This window comes from Haliaeetus leucocephalus, unplaced genomic scaffold (assembly GCF_000737465.1).
Source record: "Haliaeetus leucocephalus isolate CR32 unplaced genomic scaffold, Haliaeetus_leucocephalus-4.0 Scaffold180, whole genome shotgun sequence".
NCBI lineage: Eukaryota > Metazoa > Chordata > Aves > Accipitriformes > Accipitridae > Haliaeetus > Haliaeetus leucocephalus.
The window spans coordinates 186,540-210,695 of record NW_010972616.1 but is presented as its reverse complement, the minus strand read 5'-3'; the positions used below and the strand labels follow the sequence as shown (position 1 = coordinate 210,695).

At 39.2% G+C, this 24,156-nt stretch overlaps 1 protein-coding gene across 1 annotated transcript in view; it reads right to left on the bottom strand.

Annotated features, from left to right (window-relative positions):
* Positions 1-24,125, bottom strand: part of MLLT3 (myeloid/lymphoid or mixed-lineage leukemia (trithorax homolog, Drosophila); translocated to, 3) — a 134,835-nt gene extending 110,710 nt beyond the window's left edge. The window contains exon 1 of the mRNA XM_010564457.1: positions 23,963-24,125. Coding sequence (XP_010562759.1) covers positions 23,963-24,059 — 97 coding nt within the window. The 5' untranslated portion in view covers positions 24,060-24,125. The remainder of the gene's footprint in view (positions 1-23,962) is intronic.
* Positions 24,126-24,156: the final 31 nt, after the last annotated feature.

Genomic DNA, 24,156 nt, shown 5'->3' with positions numbered 1-24,156 from the left:
ATTGGAAAACTCATCAAAACTCAGTGCTGATCTTACCATTAAAATAAGAAGCTATTCCTAAGTATTTCTCTGTGTTAACCATGTGTTACTTTGCCTCACCTTTATTGCATTTTCTGTAATTAAATTTAAAACATATTGAGTGCTGGATGTTGTTAAGTTACAATACATACACTGGTATGTCAACAACTATGTTTTAAATACATTAAGCGAATGCCAACACCTTCAGCCATCAAACCCACAAACTAAAGCTTAACATCCAGATACTCCAACTTTTTGGGCAGAGTTACCTCCCATAAAGTCCAGTTCTTTGTTAGATTTATAAAAACATACCCATGACACAATACACATGGATTTTTCTTTGTGTTAGAGTATTATAATGGCAAAGCTTAAATCAATATCATAAGTATTTCATAGTAACTAAATGGCTATCTGTTTTGGGAAAAGCCTTCATGAATAAATGAACCATGCCATGAACTAAATCAACAATGTAAATTCTAAATAGTTCAGTAATAAAAAATACATTTGTATAATAATCATCCCCAAGCAACTTCCAGCAAGTCAGGCAGTCCAAAGTTGCCTGTTAAGTACAAAATTAAATGTGATGCAGAGTTTTTCCTCCATGAAAATTCAGCAATAATACACTATTTTTCTCCTATTAACATCAGACTACTGGGGGGGAAGGAGGGGGAAGACAGACAATAACCCCCCAAAAAACAGATTTCATAAAAAGGTTACGGGGGTTTTTTTGGTAGTGGAAAAGGGCTAAGAAAAAAAAAGCTAAACTATTTGAGTATTATATTAAGAACATACTGCTTTAAATCACAGTAATCAACACTATTTTACATATTTTACAGAAAATAAACAATACATTAAATTCCCAAATAGTGTATTGTGAAAAGGAAAGTTAAGTGCCATTATTGGTAGAATCTCTTTTCTAAGGCAAGGCAAGGGGAAAAGAGAGAATGACAGAACTTCTAAAACAAAGGCTTTAGGCCTGCAAACACTTAAGCAAGTATGCAGCTTCATGCATGTGCCTTGGAGGGTTTTACTCCTGTGTTCAAGAATTTGTACTTTCAGGACCTAAGGTGTTGGGATTTTTGTTGGGTTTAAGTTAAAAGAAACCTGATGTTTCAAAGCAAACTATGTGACTAAAGACACACAAGTATTCAATAAGCTAATAATCTTTGAAAATATTAATACATTTTTGACAAATTTGTCAAAACAAGTAAAAAATACAAGCCCACTGTATTAGCCTTTTAAGATTACTGGGGGGGGCAGAGGGGAGGAGAGCGTTGCTAATTTTTCAAAATAACATCCAGGTGTTAAAGTACAATTCTCATTGAACTCAAACTGCTGTCCACAACAGCTCATAACCTCAATAAAGGCAATTCAGACTCCCATTTTACAGAAGCTGAAGTATCAGAAAGCCAGATTAGTCACATACACAGCATGAACCATGTGCTTGCCAATTTTATGTATGAGACAGTGCTGTCACTGACATCACACACAGATGTTCACAGCTTTGACCTTTTCCAAAGCAGATCAAAAACCAAAATAACATAAGTATGAAGCTTTTTAGCATGAGAAAAAAACATAAAACATCTGAAATTACAACACCTATCTAGAACAAAGCAAGTGAAAGAAGAATCTGCTTGAATTATTCACAACATATAAAATGATGAACAAAATCCTGTTCAAACATTTTTTTTGCAAGAGGATTACCTCATGACACCTCAAATCTGCTTAAGAAGAGCAAGTCCATCACTTGATTTTGCTGTGAAATGGTTTTCTCCGCTCAATCCTAGGAACAGGTTCTCTCATCATTATGTCAGATATTTTTACAGCAGGTAAAGGTATGGGGTAGCTAACAACTGGTTGGATCTAATAAAGGAAATCTCCATTTTAGTTTTTCACTCTGTCTTCTACAATCGCTTCCTCATCAAGGTTTCAAGTTTCTGAAATTCTGCAGAAATTTCTCTCTCCCCAAACTGGAACATTACAGGAGAACAGGGTTCACAACCACAGCAACGAGTGTAGACAGCCATGGTAATTTCTGCTTGTCACAGGAGAGTTGATACAGAGCTGCATCAAAGGATACAGTCCTTAAACAATTAAGACTGCTTTACTTAACACTGAACAAGGGAAAATGTTAACCCTAAAGCTCCTTGTCTCCCTGTTCTGGTGAGTCTGTGCTTATCACTTTTCCCACACACACTTCCCTCGACATTCGGCTCTTGACAAATGCCCACAGAGAATGAAGGGGGAAATACACAAGGCCCAACCATTTACCATACACACTTTCAAAAAAATGCCCATCACTTCCCTCACCTTATCTAAGACAATTCTAAAAGCCAGCAAATGTCTGCAAAAAGCATTTAAAATTTGAAAACTGGAAGATAAACATGAGCTACCCACTGCAGACTATCCATGTTTTGGACAACCAAGACACACTCTACCTTTTTTTGTTTGTGCTCTTGTCAATTCCAAGGCCATGCCTTCTCAAGTTGACCCATTCAAGAGTTTGGTAAGGGGATCCATTTGTACTGACACTCCACATATTTAACTTCTGAACAGTCCAATCAATTTGTTTCCAACTATATGCTACGCTGAAAAGGAGTAATTACAATTCCAACAGAGAAAGTCAGATACAGTATTAAGCTTTTTGGTAAAATGCATTATGGACAGGTGGATTCTAAGGGCTTGTATGATGGAATTTCAAAACTTCGAATTACTTTGCTGTAAACTGAGAGGGATTGCATGCAGCACAGTACCACTGAGTTCAATTGTTCTCTGAATAGAACCACTTTAAGAGGCCTTTTGAAAAATTATCGGAAAATTTTTGCATCTGGCCCCATTCATATCACTATGAATGCAAAATAAAAAATTTACTATTCTGACAGAGAAATTTTTAGACATGTGATTTCAAAAGCTTTCTCCCCCCTCACCTTGCTTAAATGAAACACCTCTGCTATTCCACATTTACACATTAACCCTATTCTGATGTCACCAGAAATCTCCATTGCTCAACTCTGTCCTCATGTCACGCATTATTATCTTTTGAACACTGATAGCCTGGGAGCAAGCAAGGGGAGAAAGCAGCAGGCTATTCTACCTGTTCAAATACTTACTGTAGATAACAGCTGCCCTTACTAAACAGCAAACATCCCCAGTACTTGTGCCTACCCTCAGCAAGAGAAGTTAAGACTTTTCTTCCATTGCTAGTGAGGCAACAAAATTTGTAATCTAAAAGATCACAGCAACTAAGAAAAGGTCACATCTTTTTTCAAAAAAAAAAATTTTATATGAGCATTCAGAGGCAGGGAGAAACATCGGAGAGGCCTCTGGACTGGTAGATACAGAAGCAAGCATAGTAACCAGCTGCTGCTCTGCAATTTGGCAAAGTATTTAGTTGTTGCCAAGCAATTGGCACAAGTCTTCAGCTTTAGGTGAAGCAACAGTGTTTGCAGTACTCTAGCCCACCCAAGTCCTACCATTGCCAGCAACCTGAAAAACACCTCGTGATTCCTAACAATGCTGCTCCTTGGCTAGAATGCTGTGGAACGATCATCAGAAGTCTCTGGCACAGTGTAACAAGTGCCAGGAGCAGCACTGGAAGCAGATTCAGGACCAAAAATGTGGTTTACTTTCTTGGATATGAAGATATTCTTCTGCAGTAGAAAAACGGAAGCAATTTTTTTTTTTTTAAGACTTGACAGCAACTAAGAACTTCTCAACTTCAGTTTTCCACCAAACTCAGGCTGATTGTATGAGTTAAGTTATCAATAAAAATACTCACTATTAGAAATTTAGAAGTTTGCACTGCTTTTATGAAGTCAGGACTGTTTCCAAGTTAAGAATTTCTGTGGGAAAATGAACAGTTAGTTCAGCTTCAGTATGGATCAGTTCCTCTGTAGAGAGTGTCAAAGTAGCAGTTTTGGTACACAACTGTCAAAACCATGAGAAGCAGCCTGAGTGCTGGCCTCTCCTGTTTATCCTCAGAGACCAACGTTTAAAGAAAAATTTAACAGTTTACATCCAGTTAAATCTATCACAGACATACCAAATCAATAGTGCTGTCACATTTTAATTACAGGTCCACCTTCGACCAAAATGTGGTAAAAGCCTACTGAGTTATAAGCCTGTAGTAGAGAGAATCCTCGGAGTTGAGCAGGAAGAGCTCAGCTCCCACGTCACTGACAGACTGCAGCATACTCTTCATCACCAGTAAGCCATTCGGTTGGTGAACACTTATCACTGTGCCATGTGGAGGCTCTTAAAAAAGTGCATCAAAGTAAGCAGCATATCTTCAAGTACCACTGCAAGTACTTACTTCAAGTAATCTTCATCTCTGGCATCAGAGTTTTGTTTCTGGAGACAGGAGATAAAAATGCTTGCTCATTTTGGTCAAATAATGTAGCATAAAAGACATTGTCATTTTCCCTCTTCCCCTACAAATACCAAACCAAGAAGCAGTCTGATTAATTTATTTGGGTATTCAAGATTACCAGTCAAGAAACCACTTTGACAGTTTAAATGCTCTAATACAAAAACAAACCAACAAAAACAAGAGCAAAAATTCAAGGATGTACTTAGAACATAAAAAGCAGGAACAGAGTTGCACAGGTATCACAGATATATGAAGGAGTAAGCCCAGCTTCGGCATGACCACTGTAAACAGTTTCTCTTCAAAAACCTCGCTTAGCTGGGCAGTAGGGTTCCCTGGAGTACTACCGCATGCCTTGCATACTGGTAACCTTGTGAGCATTCAAAAGAGGGAATTCACTGCTCTTCAGAATTGTACAAACCCTAGAAATACAATACAGTCAGGTCCCTTTTCTGGCCTTCCTTATCCACTGAGTAAACAACATATCATAGGCCACTTCAAGGAAAACAAGATGTATCATTGGAAAACCAAAGAAAAAAGGTTTTTAAAATATTACATTTTTCTTTTTAAGCGGAAAGCAAAGCATTCCATTATCTTTCCTTGTCACAGATCTGTACGATTCCTAGCTGGTAGATAACCTTTTGGCAGATAGAATGCAAACTTTTCCCCAAGCTCTACAATTTTCTTTGGATCTTAAAAATTAATATTGCAGTGCCCTGTACCTCCCAAACATGCTGCAAAGTCTGCAGCACTTACAAATAAGTGAAATTCACTAAGAATAAGTACAGTTCTACAGTGAGATAAAGATTCTTGTACAAAGGCACAAGTGTTAGAGCCAAGACGACAATACATCAGCAGCAGCGTCAAAGCAATACTTACGTATTCAAGAACTCTAAGGATGTGTTTTGTTTTAATATGGTATCTCATCTTATGTGACTGCAAGCTGCCACTGAAAGAGAAAATCTTACTTTTCTTTGCACTCTTTGTCATGCATTCCTGCTTGCTCTGAACAACACTGTAGCTCTAGAGCCAGTCAGTTCAGTCCAGGGATCTAACAGAAAAGTAACTTCCCCGAGTTCAGAGTCTGTAGTGGTAGGCTTGGAAGTTTTCTGTTGAATCTGGCGCAGCTCACAACAATGCCACATGGAAAACTGTGGCAGCACACAGACAGGAGGAAGATGAGCCATACATTTTGGCAGCAGGCTGCACCCAGATCTATTAAGGCATACTGTGCAACTGCACTCTAGTAAGTTACTTGTTGTCTGTATGAATCTAACTGTATTCACCAGAGCTCTGAGATAGCAACTGGGATAACAGTTCTTGAGAAAGAGAAAGAGAAGAACAAACTATTTAGGTGAGGTGCTGAGCACTCCAGAAGAGCTTACCCTCAGCCTTAACTAAGGCACAGTAAGATTAGCCTTACGGGAGTTCAGCTGGTTAGATACACTCACAAGCTGCAAATCCACTTTCTGCAGCTAGAGTTCTTGTTTTATAGATGTTTAAAAGGGATCGTGTTCCTTTTTGCTATAAACTTTACACAGGAAATAATGACATAGCAGCGGCATGTTAAAAGGAATGGTATAAACAAGACCTCTTGTAAGGATCCATTACCATTTAAAGCTTCTCAGGCACTCTGAGAGCTCACAATAACAACAGATGCGCTTCAGATTCTTCCCCAAGAACTACACTGCATGTCCAACTGCAGGATAACACATACTAGCAAATGGAAAATAAACTCTTCTGGGTGCCTCAACTAGTGCACAGAGATGAAGATAAACAGAAATGCCACATTTCTGGTGGTTTAGAAACTGAGAATGGGGACAATATGGAATGGAAAATTCAAAGGCACTTCACCTACCACATACTGTGCACAGATCCTTGGCCACTCTTTACACCAAGAGGAGAGGGCAAAACTGCAACCACATAAGACCACACAAGCACAAAGAGCAGAAGATATGCAGCAGACGCACCTCCTCTTCTCCAGTGGACTTGCTACAGGTCAGAGATGCCCACAAATCACAATGAACTACATCACCTTTTAAGAATTCTATTTCAGGATGTGAACCAGATAAGATCTCAAACATACTTATTACTAGGAACTTGTTGAAAGTCAAATGGCTATAGTCATGCTGTTAGAATAGACAGCTGGAGAATCCCCCTTCATGTGCCGTGCCTGTTGACTTCAGTGTGCCGCAAGTTTGAAAGCTTCTTGAGATAAATCCAAAGACTCCACTCTTTGCTGCTCCACAACTGAAAGACTTGTTACCAATTTAGAGTGTAAATGAGATGAGAAACAAGAACAACTTAAGCTACACAATGCTCATACAATCAACCTCATTGCCAAGTTGCACTCAAGTTACTTGAAGTGCTAACCCTCTGAAGAAACAGTTTGAATGGCAACCACATTACGATTCAGTCTATATAGTAAGTTTTGCAATTGCTCACATCTCATTGCATAGAAGTCACCAGCTATTTGGCCTTCATCTTGGATCAGCTGTATGATTTCCATTTGTGGCAAGGCTTTTCAAAAAGGAAACGGGATTAGCATTCAATACCATACAAAGTTCATGAAATCCAAATCCTCACCAGCTACTTTTGAATAATTCCATCCCAGCAAGGACACTGTTAGCTCAGAGAGAAGCCCAAGAATTGAAACTTAAGTACTACCTTTTTTGAGGGAAGATCTTTACCTGCCAGGCCAAATTACAGATGTTCGCAAGACTACTCAAATCAGGAGGCAACATTCAAACAAACATCATAAACTGAAAAGAAATAGCTATGTCTTCAAAGCAAAATTTAGTTATTGAAAAAAACACGATCTATACGACGAGCTCAACTGTTTCTTCCATCTTTAAAAGACGAATGTGAAAGCTGGAAACCAGCTAAGGGTATAACCAGACAACCTAAAAACCACTGAGAGCAAACAGCTTCAAATCAATACATCTAGAAGTAATGAATTAAAGACAAATCCCACAGCTTATTAAATGTTCAATCATCTCCAGATAGCAAAAGACAGACAGCTGAGATGATAATAAAGAAACCAGGCTTTTTAGTGACAGGAGTGCCACTGGTAGCAGGAAGAATGGCATTAATTCTTGAGATAAAAATCTCCTTCCTTCTCAGAGTAAGAGTTAACAGGTATACTGTGAGATTTGCATAGGGCAGGCCAGTATTAGAGGTGCCAAACCTTGTTCATACATTAAGTGAAGGCCAACAGCAAACAGAAGCTTCATTGCTTGTTAGATGATCTTAACATTCCAGCAAACATTGGCGCTTTCAAGAACCAGAAGGAGCTCAGGGACAAAGAAATCAGGTGTGCCTAATCTTATAAGAATAGCTTTGATATAAGCATGCTCACCTAGATCAAGAAAAGGAAGACTGCTGGAGCAGAATTGCTAGCCTCTGCTGTGCTCAGTGTGGTGCACTGGGTCACTCATTTTTCTGTGCCTCAAATTTCCATTTTTAAGTTGAAGCGCCTCTTCCTTACACCACCTTGAACATGCTCTGCTTTATTTACAGAGTAGAGTCTATTGCTAGCTAAACACTAACCACCTCAACAGTCCTCGCTTTGAGCAATACTAATGCCTTGATGCACCCGTAGCTGTAAAGTACTGGAATTTTCATCAGCTAGCAACTGGTTTTGCTACTGTCCCAACTGACCAGCGGTTCCACATCTCTTTAGACATGTAAGCAGACACAGTGACAGGTTTTCCTACCTGATATTTTGCCTATGCCAAGTCACATCTCGTTAAGTGCTGCTTCCAGCACTTGCTATTACCACAAGTCACTGAATGCTATCTCAGAGAACACTTCTTCCCTACCTCGCTCCCCTACACAAAGCACTGGGATAACCCCACAAACATACTCACGTGTTCAGAGTACCCTGAAGAGCCAAGAGAAAAACAAGGCAACTGTAAGTAAGTTACGGTCACCAGATGCTTATCAACATGTGGGAAAGCAGCAGAACACCCAAAAACTCCCTTGTGGTGTGGGGATCTAGTGCTTCCTAACCCCTAGTTTTCAAATAAGATGGCCAACACATTTCCAAGATGGCTTCTTCAAGCAAGTGAGAAAGTATCCTGCTAGAGTTTCAGGTCTGCACACCTAACTGCTCAGTTTGGAGTAGGACTTCCAGAAAACAGCAAGGGCATCATCCTTATACTAACAACAGAAAAAAGAACTATTTCAAATTTTCCAGAAGTGAGGTCACTTAGACTGCTTACTCACACTGCTGCATAAGTTTGCATGAATTTTCCTTCTGACTTATTAGTAATTAGTGTCCTTTTTAATCTGTACATTTCGGACGATGTTATCTTGTACTAGAGGAATAAGCAAATGTACAATTTCACAGTGCAAGTACAGTATTAAATAGCCTTAAAGTAGACAGGGTCCTTGTTAACTTTGCTTCAACAAAAAGCTTCCTAAACCCTGTTTCCTTTTTGTTCCTTTGAGAAAACAGAGAAGCAATCTGCATTTACAGCTTAGTTCCTGCTTCCAAAATACCCCTTTAACTTTTTTATTATTTTTATGGTGGATATAAATGGCACCAAATTGTCAAATCACAGCTATTTTCTATGCTACCTATATAAATAGGTCTGATTTCTGCCAAGCCATAAAGCAATTATGGCTGAATTCCTGTAGCCCTTTGATATTCCAGCTTGCCTGTAGGGCTTTAAACCCATCTTAGGGCAATTCTAAAAATCTAATTTCTAGAAGACAGAGGGAAAATAAAGCATTTCAATTCCCACACGTTCAAATATGAACACACCAAAACCTTAGCACTGGGATGATTATGTTTGAAAGGAAGGCGACTTAGAAGAAACATGAACAGGTAAGATACAGCAACAGTTTAAATCAACACTGTCTCACTGAAGGCAGAGATACAGACAACTTGAGAAAGCTGGGCATGGAGCATACTACACCTGCCTCTGGTTCCCCAATAGTTATTGCAAATTAGGAAGCACATTTTCCTGCTTAAGCACTCAGCTCTCACCCCTTTTTGTGTGGATGGCAAAGAAAGGGGTGGGAAATAATCACAAATAGTAGAGGGAAATGGTGAAACTGCCTAAACATGCAGCAGAAGCAAAGATATTATCCTTCCCCTTTAAGGTACCAATATTGCCAGTAACAAAAGACAAATATATTGAAAGTCAACTATCACAGGTACCTAAGGATTTATATAGCTATATTTTTATCTTTGTGTTATTATTTATATTATAAAAGGGTCCTCCCCTCATGTAAGCAGGGGGAGCTAGTTCTTGCTGTACCAACATGGTACATTTTTTGATATCCATGAAATATCTCCAAGAGACGGAAAGGGGCAACACTATAACCCCTTCAAATAAGAGGCGAAAGTATTGGTGGCATTAAGTGACCTGGAATTGAATTTGAGAGATGAAACTGAACAACTTGAAAACTGATGACTATATTTCTTCGCATGAGAGAAACTTCCATGTTGGCCAAGAGTAATATAATTCACATTGCTTGAAAGACAAAAAAATCCAAAGCACCTTTAAACTCTTTGCTTATGTTAAGTGCCTGCTGTTTTTTGGTGGAAGGATAAAAAAAAATGTTTCCAGTAATTCCTACTGTGAGCAGGCACACACAAATACACATACACGCAGAGTCAATATTAAATTAGAATTATGGACTCTCTATTCTAGAGTTACAATTTGTATATATGAGGCACATGCCCACACGTCATATTTTTTCTTCTCATAGAATGAGTTCACAGGCTCTAGAGTTGCTGCATAAAATTAGCATCATCCTAAAGATAAGTCTGTAATTTCATTTTAAGTCCTTCCTTTTAAAAATAAGCAGCAACCTGGTGATCCCTAGCAAGGAAAATAGTCAATAAAGTGAAAAATCAAAAAAGGAAAATTAACCTTTAATCCATGCCTTTTCCCAATTCCCCTGTCTCCCATTCTTTTGTGGCACTTTTGAAGGAACACACTTCTCATGATCATTTAGAAACTTGCATGATTTTTATGAAGTCCACTATTCTTAACTTTGGCAAGGCAAAGTTGCAAATACCCTTTTAATCCTATAGCTGGCCATGGCTGGAAGGCATTTTGTACTTACTGTATCCCTAACTTGCAGTTAAACCATTGCACCCCCACACTAGCTTTGTGAAAACTGTTACATAACTGGTCTCTAAACCATTTCTGTAAGATTAATGTACAGTACAACAGGCTGCATAAAATGTATGAAAGAAAACAACCCCCTAGGGAGAGCAGGAGGAAGAGGACGAAGAAGCCTTATCGTCAGTGCCTGGTTGCATGTCAGCCTTAACCACCCTTAATTTGCTTCAGTGTTTTTCATACAAAGATACAGTCTTCTTTTACTGAGTAGTTTATTTTCAAATAAAGAATGTTCCAGAAGTTTTCTGAGTTTAGATTAAGTGACTGAAGCCTCAAGGCAAACACTCTGATCTAATCACTGCATTAGATTCCAAAATCACTTATCGTTAAAGTAAAAGGTTGTTATGCCTTTAAAACTGCAATACATATAAACACATTTACAGACTACCTGCTAGCTATATAGCTTAACTTAGTATTTACATGTCAAATGCATCATTAAAAATGCATTCAAAAACAGAGGTTAGTTTAGATTTTAATCAAGAAGTTACTAATACCTAGACTTCAGGACAGACCATGAAGAAACTAAACCCCAAATGCAAAATTTTCCATTGCCTAGACACACAAATTGACAACTTCCCCGACTTAAGCTACTTACACAAAAAAGAAATCAAAACCATTTAAATATTCCACCTAATTTTGACTGTACACTTAAAATGTCCATCTAGATAGTGTTTTAGTATTTCAACTCCTGTGAAACTGCAGCTCAGGCATTAAGACAGAAATGTAAGGAAATATCCCTGCAGACTAAGATTAGTAGATTAATACAACTAAAGTTTTGTTACATAACCTGCAAGATCTGTAGTGGTTGTTTAACTTAGCATTTATTGTATCAAAATTCAAGGAAGTAACCTAATGTAGATCTGCTTCATAGAAACCAGGTTGTTTCTATTTAGTTTCCGGGCAATAGAAAGGATAATGAAAACAAAAATCATTCACAGTTTATTTGACAACCTTATTTTTGTTAAATATTAACTTTTATTCTCATGTACACTCAACGGATACATTCAGTTTGTTTGGAAAGAATTTTGTAGGTGAAAAATAAGCTTTCCAGTGTGGGATGAGACAACATTTAACAATAAAGCCTAAAGCAAATAATAAAACAATTGATAACTACAATTTTAAGAACAGCCTTTGATTATGTGCAACATCCAACAGATACTTTCGGTTTTCTAAAGCACAGGCATTCAAACACAGTAGGTGCAACATATCATCCCAACTTAAAACATTGGGCAGCTACAGAATCCACACAAAAACACTGTTCCATGTCTACAAAACAGTATCCGTAAAAAGCGTGCATGTATGTGCACACATGCACATACATGGTTTTGTGGTGGCTGAAGTTTATCCTCTCATTAAAATCGTTTGGTCTTTGCTCTTACTGGGTTAGAGCTACACAAGTGCTGTAACTGGATTCACACAGAACAACTTGCCCGATCGGGTCCAGCTTGAAGACCACAGGTCACTGGACTTATCTCCAACTCACCCCAGCAGTAAAACAGGTTCTACTTCGGGGCACCGCTGCACAGGATAGCCTCTCTCATTATCGCCTCTACCACGTTAAGGAGACGGGGCAACTCGCAGTGTTTCCAGCCACCCACTGGAAAAGGGGGGCTAGGACAGCACAGCAGTGCCTGCAGAAGCAAACTGAAGTGTTTTTACTGTTGCTGGGCTACCTTATTTGATTTAGGTTCAAGGGCTGGTCTTGGTGTATTTGGACAAAGGCACCCACAGGACTTGGATAGAGTTGCTTCAGAGCAATTTACACGCAAATACCCTACAGCATTTTTAACAGTCAGCTCTAAGTTGTTTCCTTTATTAAAAAAGAAAAAAAAAATATATATCTAGGGAAGCATCATGGAGAGGACAGCACCGAAGAACAATAAAAGCCAATATCCTTATAAGAAAGGATGCTAGGTAAATACAGAGACTGGTTGAAAGGCTGCTACTTCCCCATACTTACACAGAGGAGGGAGAAGAGGCTAAGACCACAAGATAGAGAATACATTTATGTGCTCTAGTTGCCTTTTTATTAAGCAAGGGAGTGCACTGGTTCTCACACTAAGACCAATCTCAAAAAAAATATTTAAAAAGTATTTATAGTCTGAGAAGTCAAACTTCCTAAAGTATCCTTATTCTTCAGATAATAAGGATGTGCAATTGTATTATTATTATTACATTGCCGCTTCTATTAACCTAACTGTAATGAATTACTCAGTAGACTATATGTTATGGTTAAAATACTTTTTGCTGAGAAGACATCACAGCAATATTCTGCAGAATTGGGCTAAAACCTGGCTCAACAGAAAGGGGCAAAAAAGCCTCAAATTAAAAAGTTCGACTTTTTTGTTGCAGAATATTTGCTAGATACAAATGGGAGCATTTTAAATACTCACGGAGACCACACACTTAAAAGACACTTTAGACAAATCAGCTACAGCCAGGCAAAGAAAGAACAACTTGAGTGTCAAAATGCTTTAAAGTCTTCACAGTACAGGAATTACATCACAGATGACAGGAGAGCTTTGCAGCTCTAAGAAGCATAAACTTAACAGTAGCAGCATCAAAACAGCTAAGGAACCTTCACATATTACAGAGGAATTCACAAGAATGATATTTTCTGACTCCAGTGTAGCCCACAAAGAAATTTCTTCTAAGACTGTATTTTAAACGCAAGGCTAAGCAAAACAGTATGGCTACAAAACACACCTTTGGGGGTTTTTTTCCTCTCAGAACTTATGTACATGCTTTCTAGACAGTACTCTCATCATTAGATTCTGTCTTTATTCCTTGCCATGGCTCATTATTTTTGAGATTACTAAAGTTTACCTGTTGGGGTTTTTTTTGTTTTGTTTTGTGCAAGGCCAGTTAACTATACTGGTACAACTGTACTTCCATCCTCTAGTCAGCTACTAAATTTAGGGAACAATTTGTATAAGTACTTTAGGTGTTCAGTCTTCAAATGCACCAAAACCCTTCCACAGCCTTCCTCCTTGTTTCCTAAAATCTCCAACACAGATCTCATGCGTGGTTCTCCACTGGTGGTAGACATCCACCTCTGTCATCTGATCCACTGGAGAGCAGGTCACTGGATGCTCCCTCACATGTTGCCTGCAGCGCACAGGAGCCAGGCTCTGGAGCACAGCGCATGCTCCTTCAGTGGTCATCGGAACAAAACACCCAAGCCCTGGGAAAGCACAGACCGTGGCAAGTGAGCACGCACACTGTGTGTGGGTCCTGGACCCTGAGCAGTACCGCCAGTTTCTAAGTGGTCCTCTAAAGAAAGGCAGCAACTGGATAGCTGGAAAAGGCTGGGCATCGGATCTGGCTAAAAAGAACAAATAAATTTGTGCTTATTAGCGTCCGCTTATTTCCCCAAGAAGAAGTTTACCTCTTGGAGGCAAAACACTAGAACACTGGCTCAAAAAAATATTGCAAGGGCATGCTGTTCTTTTAAAAGTGAAAGCTCTTCAGCTTCTTATGTTTAGGGGTATTTAAAGAAATACATTGGAATAGTTCTAACAAAGTCATTTTCACTAAGATCTTTTTATAGAAACATATTAGAGACTGATTTCCATCCCACTAATATGACCGTACACATTTTCAATATACTTTTTCACACACTTTTGTCTTTCCTTGCAGTTAATATTAAATAGTTTTAAGTCACTAAGCGCGTCCAGAAGTATGGTGTGCCCCCAGGTTGAGCAACCAAAAGAAAGAAAAAAAACAATGAAAGAAACAAAAAATTCCACAGAACAAAACCATCAGGCAGAATCCTAGTTAAAAAAACTGCCCTTGAATTATTACGCCTGAGATCTGTACATCTCCATGTTCAGAGAGCACACAAGATTTCAAGTTCAACCCACCTCTGCTGCTTTTCAGTAAAGCACGATGTTAGTGCTGTGATGACTTACAAACAGCCATTCTGTAAATGGTTTTACCAAATACTTCAATAAAATATTCTCTTGAATTTACATTATGCAAGACAAAATGTGCAAATATTTTTTTCAGTTAATTATAGAGCCTGGTACTGGATCACAAGAGGAATTCAAATGCTATTTACCCATTTAATACTTATGAAAGAAAATTCCTCAAGAAAACTTCTGCCCTCCACTACCAGAAAGTCTGCTCTGAGTAACAGCAAACATTTTTGGACCTGTCCTTTTTCCACACACACATGATGGGGAACACCACTGTTGCTGGCCTCCAGCCCACAATATCAAGTAGTTCTGTCTCAATTGATTCTCACCTTTATACCTTTCTGGATCACTTGCCCTCTAAAGTTAGCACATGAAAGGTAAAATAATGTCTCCCTCTAAGTACACAAAGGAAGTCCTCAATTTCCCTTACAAGCCTACAAATGCAGAACATCTTGTCTGTCAACCCTTGTTTCAAGATATGTTATGTTAACACTTCTATCTAGAACGATCAAAATCATTAGTGTCTCATTGAGTAGGGTGGAGTTTTTCTGTACAAGCTTTAGAACAGCAGGCACAAATAGTAAATTTAGACCTACTAATTTAGACCCACCCTGTATCCTAAAAATAATGAGTAAAATCAACCCACCCATTTCTTGTTCAGCTCTGCTTTTTTTTGTTATGTGTAATAATGCATTTTGCACTATAATCTCTGCCATCATAACCATCTCAAAACAGAAATACCTATCCTGGTATTTACCTTCCTAAGCAATATTCCATAGGAAAAATAAACACATCCTGCTGTATAGGCATATGCTTTTTTAGAAAGAATTATGGACAAGTTGCTGAAGCCATACAAAGGCAATTCATATGCATCAAGTGCTGAGAATAGGTCTGAACTGTATTTAAAAGAAATTAGATTTCATCTATCATTTACATGATGTTACAGCTGTTGAGACCTCTGTTACCATACTGTGCCACAGATTTTAAAATCAGACTCATCCAACACCACTGGGCTCACCCAGGGAGCTCAAAGAAACAAGCCTGAACTCCTCAAGAGAGCCAGAGCCAGTGCAGGAGCTTCGTGCAGTATTAACAGCACGACACAGCCAATAACTGGAAAGTAAGGGAGAGAGTTAAGCACTGGTCCTCTGCCTTAAGAGCACCATCACAAGGATACCAATGAGCTGAACTCCAACAACTCACTGCCTGGTAGTAACAAAGTCTTGTCCACTAATATTGTTTAAATAGATGGCACCCCAGGAAGTAGTTAACGATTTCATTTTTTTTAAACAGGTACTGAACAACAGTTCAGTGCACAGTTTTTTAAATTATTTTCTACATGGCAAAGAATCGGTATTTTAATTGTATCCTTTAATAATAGGCAGTATAATACACTTAATTTTAAAATTAATTCCCACACAAAGATTTAAGTAAGCATACAAATATTTTAAATACCAGTCTGTTCTTCCTCTTCTTTATGTACTAGAAAGCACAGCAAAAAGCCAAGAGTCATACAAAAAGCAAACAACATTTTCAATTAGAAGATAGGTGTTTTGTGACAAGATGAGAAACCATAATTTTCATGCAAACATATAGAAGTGCTAGAGTTTGACTGTTCCTTTGTTTTCATATATGCCTATCAATCACTGCTGGGAAGGGAAACAGAATGATCATACATGAACAAAATTCTACTGGTTTAAAAGTACAGCTGTCCATCACAAGAACCTCACAAAAATTAATGTAGTCAAACTGCAGAAGCCTACAGACTTAATCCTGGATCAAACCTTTATAAATTAATCTGTGCTTTCCCCACCTATTGCAAGCATTATCAACAGGCTTTACAGGTTGCAACTACCAAGTTGTCAGTCTTTTCCACAGATTCTACCAGAATAAAGGACAGAATAATCCTCTCCAACATTTTTCCCCAAAACCTGAATTGAAAAAAATCAAAAACCCAACACACCAAAAAACAACCCCAACCATACTGCACAGTATTGTTACAAGAACAGCCTTCATACCTTCAACAGTACCACAAAAATTAACACAAATCAAATTTCCAACATTTTACAGCTTACTAATACAGCACTGAAAAATCTTAACACACATTATTATACCTGCAGTTGAGATTGTCTAACCTTTAATAGTAAATACATGGTTTAAAGATTTCTTACGTATCTATTTTTCTAAGGATAAAAACTCCACAGAAGTAAATAGAGCAACAACAATAAACAGCAATCAAACTCAGCTGTTTTCACTTTCTCAAATTCAACTGTCTACCAATTTAAACATTTTGAGGTATCTTCCCCCTCATCTTACTAAAGAAGTGATAGAGCTGATACTACATACAACAACCTGGTTTTCTGTACTTCAAGTGAGTATTATTCTACAGCTATCCAAATAATCTTGTGTACAATGGCCCTGAAACTACATTTCCTTTCCTACCATCTAAAGTCCAGAAGACTTACAATCACAAAGTATTAATATTGCAGCTTTAGAAAGATGTAACCATAGCTTCTTAAAACTAAAAATACTGTATTAGCAATTAAATGCTATTCAAAGTTAACTTAATGTGAAATAAATAACCTGGGTTCATCTTTTCAGAGTTAGGAAATGAGAATCAGAACTGACTGGCAGTTCTGACAGAAATCAGCATTTGCCATCGTAGAAACAACACTGGCAGGGGGAGGAAATCTAGCTGAAACTAGACATCCCATGCAGGAGAGTGAAAAAAGCATGCACTGAACACATAAACCACATGATTAAGCCACGTAAAAATGTACAAGTAAACTTTAAGAACTGTGAGTTTGTGACAATGGAGGGGGGTGTAGCAGTCTTGTTATTCACATGCCTTGTGACACTGAGGTACTACAGACTGTACAGTCACTACATATCTCGAGCAAATGCGAGAGCCCATTGTCACACTTCAGTCCTCATTTAAGTTCATTTCAGTTGAATGCAATGCAAGTCTTCACAGACAGCAAATCACTTCTGATTTAAAGGGATCATCAGACTTGTATACTCATAAAACAGATGCATAATGCCCAATCTAGGAATCAAGTCCTTATTACACCATATGCTTCTAAATAAAGCATAAGCATTGACATTGAATGTGATCATTTTTAGAGACTTATCAGGGAGCAGAAATTATTTATTACAAACAGGTTTTCCTATACAGGTAGCATCTGACCAGCAAAGCCACCAATTATTTACTGATGGCACTCACGTAAAGATGAAACTTAATACTTTCCCTATACTCAAACTCTTCTCACTCTCTTTGAAAAAGAAAACTGTGAAATGCCCTTGTAATTTGCATTGGGCTAAATTAGAAAGTGCACTTGAACACACATATGTACTCTCAGCCTCTTATTAAAGTAGCTACTCTTTAGCTATTCAGCCTCTTATTAAAGCAGTAGCAACGTAAGTCTCAAGGATTTCCTGTTCAACAAATGAAATTCTTCACTAAACATCAGAAGTTTCATGTGGCCACAGCTGAAATCCACTGATGAGCAAATCCATGCCCAATAACACCACCATTTTGCAACTAAAATAACACCACCTACCCTAAAACGTGCAGTATCAAACATGTATCTGTAAGACTGATGGAAAAAAATTCCCACATGCCTATCATATCTAGAGGGTTAGGCTTAGCCAAAATTTAAGAGGGGAAAAAAACCCCCAACAAAACAGACTACAATTAACTTAAGATCTTAAATGTGTAGCTAAATATTCTACTAAAATATCAAGCAAAAAACTGACTGCCTGTTTATTGATCTTGACCATCTGCCTGTGCTAGTTGGTACAAAGGGAAAATTCAAGTCATATGGTAAGAATCTGCTTGTGAGTCCCTATCCTCACACCACTCAATTTAGTAAAATTAATAGAGAGTTAAGTCTCTCACTGACTTTAAAAGGAACAGGGAGAGACTGGGTTTTGGTTTGTTGGTTGTTTTTTTTTTAAAAAAACACTTAGTAATTAAAAATTGGCAAAAGAAAAAATTCATCAAGAACTGTGAGTGAAATAATATTGCTTGGCCATGTTCTTCAAAATCAAAATTTTACAAGACCACATGCAAGCTACTAAAAGCAGCAACATTTGCATTGTGGTCAACACATTAATAAAATGGGGCTAGGAAAGTAAAGATTAGGGATCTTCTTTCCCTTCCCTTCCACTAATGTGCCTCCTAACATAGCAAAATATTTGGAAAGCAAATTTAAAAGAAAAAAAATTTAAAAATCACAAAGTAACCAGGGGAGAACTGCATCATTTTTCCTAATCAAAGTTCATTCTAAGACATTTCATTGATTTCCATGGCCAGCGTATTATCCATAAATACTTTTAGGGAGGTTCATGAAGCATTTTCACAGCCAAAATACAGATCACTAGAGACTATTTTAAAATATAGCATGAGATGTGCTTTGACAAGAGGATTAAGCTGTCACTGTAAAAAATTTTGTCTAAATTTAAACACTCCTTTAAAGAGCAGACCAGAACATCTCCATGGAGGAGCCTATCTACATCTTGCAACTGCACCAATCTGTCCATCAGAAGTTGAGCAACTGATGCAGTCAGCTTAGTTCAGTTTTTGTACAATGAATCCAAATGCACAGAAGCAGAATACAATTGGCATTTTTCATTCTGAGGTAGTGTACAGGGCACAAAAAAGCCATGAGATTTATTTTTTTAAAAATCAGAAAGAAGTTTCCCCTTTGTAAATAAAATCTGGCATACTATATTAGGCTTTATCTACAAATATGTTTTCCCAAGAACAGCTTACAAGTAAACTGAAGGGTGCTCTTAATGCAGTTTCTACTCTGCAACTACACTGCTGCACATCAAGGGTGGAAGAGAAAGAACTGGGTGCCACTCATACAGCATGTGTCACCACGCACTGTGACACATCAGAACTGAAGTCAGCTCATGGGTTTGTGGGGGCTCGCAAGGCAGCCCCTTCCACCAGGAAGGGCATACCCCACACCACCCCTGACCTTCACACCATGCTTCCCGTGCCAAAAGATTCTTACCTTGCTATGGCCCAAAATACTGTGGCCTCTGGGACAAAGTTATCTTCAAAAACAAATAAACAATAAAATTGCCCGTGATAACAGGGGCTGCATTAAGAGTTTCTTCCTCCTTACTGGAGTCCTGCGATACAATGGATTCAGAAGAAGAAATTTTATAACTTTTCTAAGGAAGGCTGTTCAGAAAAATCGCCTAGTTGAATTGTGGTAACAAAACTGGAAAAGCTTTTGTATGAGAAGAGAAAGAACGTGTTTACTAGGAAGAAATCATCAGCACCTTTTACCGTAGCTAAGCCTACTTCAGAATGTTATGGTCCACTAAAGTCTCATTCTGCACTAACAGACAACCTGAACAAAAACAACCAATACTAGAAATATAGACTTTCTAGAAAAACATTACAGTTTGGTCCATCCCACAGCAGAACAACAAGCAGCTCCAATTCCACTACTTCGCCATACCATTGTAAAACTTCTTGAACTATGAGATGCAGTAAGCATTGTTCTCCTTGGCTCCACAGAGGAAAGCAACACCTCTCACTTTTTAAGTTACAACATTCCAGTGTCCAAACCACCGTCTTCATATTGACTAAATTATTAGCACAGCAATATTAGCCCATCTGTTTTTTAATAAAAAAAATTTAGCTTGTCAAAACACCACTGATTAATAGAAACTTAACTACTCAGGCCACACTAGTTCCAATGTAGTTGACATGTACTTATGAGTCATTGAAACTCAAGGGATGTGTTTCCTTATCCAACTGAAATACTGTAAGACAAATAGTAAGTCAGTCTGCTGTTGTAGAGCACCAGCACTCCTTAGGTAAGAAGAGGAAGAAAATACTTCTACATTACTTAGCATTCAAAGAAATAATGAGACACATTATGAGATGAGAGCAACAGCTCCTCTTTTGGAGGCAGTATCACAGCGGATCAAAACTAACAATAACCTGGTGACAAATATTGTTCCACAGACATGATTTAAAATACTGCACTTCTACACGCAGCACTATTTTCTTCACATGAATAATAAAAAGTAAGCAACATACACTTTGAAATAAAGCTAGAATCTTAGAAATTCTCCATGTCTTCTCTTAACCAACTTACATCAGCATCACGATGGTTGCGTGATGATTTTAGAGAGCTTTCGTCTTGCAAACTCTACTCAAAACCAAGTCTGGGCATGAGTCTACTTTTCTTTAATGCGACAAGCCATCCTGTAGCCATCCCCCATGAAACTACTCATAGGTGGCTGGAGCAGGCCATTAAATGGGAGGAAGTATGGGGAACCAGTCACTGCGAATGCCTCTATGCTCTGCCGTGCAAGAATAAGCTGAAGCACTCAGTCACCATAAGGCAAACAAAAACCAACAAAACCGGTGCCAAGCTCAAGTTTAAGGTGACACACAGCGAAAGACAAAGGAAACTATTTTTAGGTCACTCAAGCTTATCTACACACTGTTCCCTGTTAGTCACCATCACCTTGCCATCCTGTCTACACACACAAACCAACCTGCTCTGCACTCCAACAACTGAACACTGTTCCTAGCTGTGTTTCCACCTTAAAACTTCAGGGTACAGGACCCTGCTCCCTCTGCAGCAACTATTCGTAGAACAAACACTTGGACACACACACCTTTGCAAAGTCACCACCAACCTCTAGTACTTTCAAAATCCCTAGTATAGCCAGAACAGATAAGCAAAGGCAGAGCTGTAGCCAGAAACTGAGTTTATCCAGCTATTCTCGAACACACATAAAAAATGCACTGAAAATAATTCACCTCCCTTGCCCCCCTTGGTGTTTGGGACAACTATGCCCCTAATAAAAAGGGATCTAACAAAAGAAACACATTATGAGCTAATAACACCTATGATAGCTTACTCATTTATTAATTTCAAATTGATCCATGAGCTCTACAGATAGACTTAATGAATTAAAAATTTTCCTAGCAAGCATACATGTCACAGCAGCCATTCACAGCATGAATCAGAGATAAAAAGATCACTTACTAGAGAACCATTATTATGGCTAGTCAGCATACTAGTACTTGTTTTGATTAATATTATAAACCTACTTCAGCTTGCTAAACCCATGGCTCAGGATTAGTTTGAGAACCTACCAAGTATCTCCAACTGGTAAGTTATCTTATATATATATACTAAAATAATAAAGGATATAACTTTAGAAGCAGTGATGGAAAACAGGTATTTTGACTAACACCACAAGCAAGCATATCATTCCCATTAAATATGCAACACTTAAGATACCACCCTGAAAGTCATCTGAAGTCAAATCAAACTAACAGCACTGATTTACAGAGCCAAGAAAACCTAGAATACTTTTGCCAAAAATTTTAACTGTATTTGAAAATTAGAAAGACAAACAAAATGCTCCCATTTACAAGGCATACATCACCACCACACTTAAGTGCTTCTGAACAGCAGAAAATGTGCTAGGCAATTCATACACAGATCACTCTCCACAGCACAAAGCTCATCTTTCCCACTGTGATTTCAGGGGCCTGAAATTTCTTCAGCATCTATTTTTTGCTCATTGATGTAGTTTTAGGAGGTAAAGCAAAGCCCAGAAGTGAATGGAGTGCTCGCCATCTGAGCTTACACTCTGCTGGATAAGAGCGGCTGTGGTGTTCTCCTACAATCCAAGTCATGTGCAATCACAGTATGACAAGTCCCTTCCCAGGCTATAGAAGCTGGCATCTTTCCCAGCAGTTGCCACATCATGAAAATGATGCATACAAATAAAACCCCAAAATAAACACTTTAAAACAATGGCTTAAATGACTGCATAACTAAACTCAGCAGCTGGAGACACAAAGCACTCCCAGCAGCAAACCATGCATCTTTCACTCGCAAAGTCCTAAAATACATTCTTATTAGCAAGCTCCACACCACACCTAGCAATCAACCCCCAAGTCTGGGCTACAGAGTCATGTTCCCTCAGGCCAGACAAGTAAATAAATAAATAAAGCATGGGTAATAAAAGCAGAGAGCATCACAAACACTCTGTATGCAGACAAAGCTTTGAACTACTAAATGTACTTCCTACCGCTGATTTCAATACATCATCCAATTCACTGAATACAGATAATGCTAACTCACCTATTTAGACTACTCAGATGTGTTCTCAGGAGTCTCTCTGCCAAACTATTTAGACTGACTTAAAGTCACGTTTTTCCTGTACAAGAAATAGAAGAAAACAGGAGGAAGACTCTATAGTGCAATCCGGGCAGTTTAATTCATCAGAAATACTGCAGTAGTACACGATACACTGAAAACTGTTTGTGCAGTACTGCGCTGGTTTACAGTAATTTAAAAATTTATCCACTCTATATAATAAAGGGAATTAATAGCTTATACTTCAGAAGATAATCTCAGCAGCTGAAATACTGCAATTCTTATACTCCATTGCTTAAGGGAAGAAACACAATAATTGAAGTAAAAAAGTCACAGTTTAGCATCTTCAAATAGAGAAACACTAAATCAAACTACATGTTTTTACCTTACCTCAAAAAAAGTTTTTTTATCTCAACACTGAAAAATTTCCTGCCTTTTGCTCCCTGAACGCTCAATTTTTCCCCACCTAGATCTAAGCAGACAGGATTTATGATGATGTTGTTCTAGGAAGCTGCAGGAGTTCTAGATGCCAATAAAGATTACAGATCAAATGAAAGCTAACTACTAACCATTGTGCCTGCATAGACAAATAAACCTGCTTACTTTTATTTGTACTGTAATCTCTACTAATCCAACTACAATAATCAGGACAGTAAGGGTTGAGGAATGGGATGTGAAAACAAAAGGCTTCTTACACCTCTCCCTGCCCAACTTAGGCAGGTACCTATGCACCACACATACGCACCTTTCGAGAAGTTTTCACCTACTAAGGCAAGGTTGAAGCCCTGACGGTGAACTAGAGAACTAACCAGAAAGCAAAGCGTTGGGGGCCTCCAAACGCCAAATACCAAGATCAGAGCAGGAACAAGTTTCCAGGCATCCCTGTCCCAGTCAGACATTTAGTACACGGGGAGAAAGCAATGCCAGCCAGAAGAAAGCAACACGTGAGCAAAAACCTCCAGTGCAGACCTACCCCGAGACAGAGGCCAGCCCCGTGCCACCGCCGCCGGGACCCGCACCCACTACCAGCCCGGGAGCCGCGACCGCGGGCGGCCGAGCGGAGATCCCCGGCGGCAGCAAGTGCGGGAAAGCGGCAGGGGCAGAAAGGAGCCGAGCCCCCCCCCCCGACCCCGGGCAGCCCCAAGCGGGGCGGGAGAAGGGCCACCGGCAGCCCACCACCGCACCGACGGCGGCTTTTGTTCTCTACCGAGAGCGGCACGGACCCGTCAGCTGCGCCCGCTCGGAGGCGGCGGGGAAGCGCTCGTCCGGGAGGGCAGACCCCGCTCCCGGCCGCCCGGCACCGGGGAGGCCGCCGCCGGCGGGGGCAGGAGGCCGGTCCCGTCGGGACGGTCCGCGGCGGGCTCCACCTACCTCTTTTCGGCCTGGGGAAGCTCTCGTGCAGGTGGAAGACGACTTTCTCCACAAAGTGCTGAATGTTGCTGTGCTCGGGCCCTCTGACAAACACCATCCAGTCGTGGGTGAAGCCCTCCACCGTGGGTTTCTTCCTGACCTGGGCTCGGTGCCCCAGCTCCAGCTTCACCTGGACGGCGCCCGGGGGGGGGGGG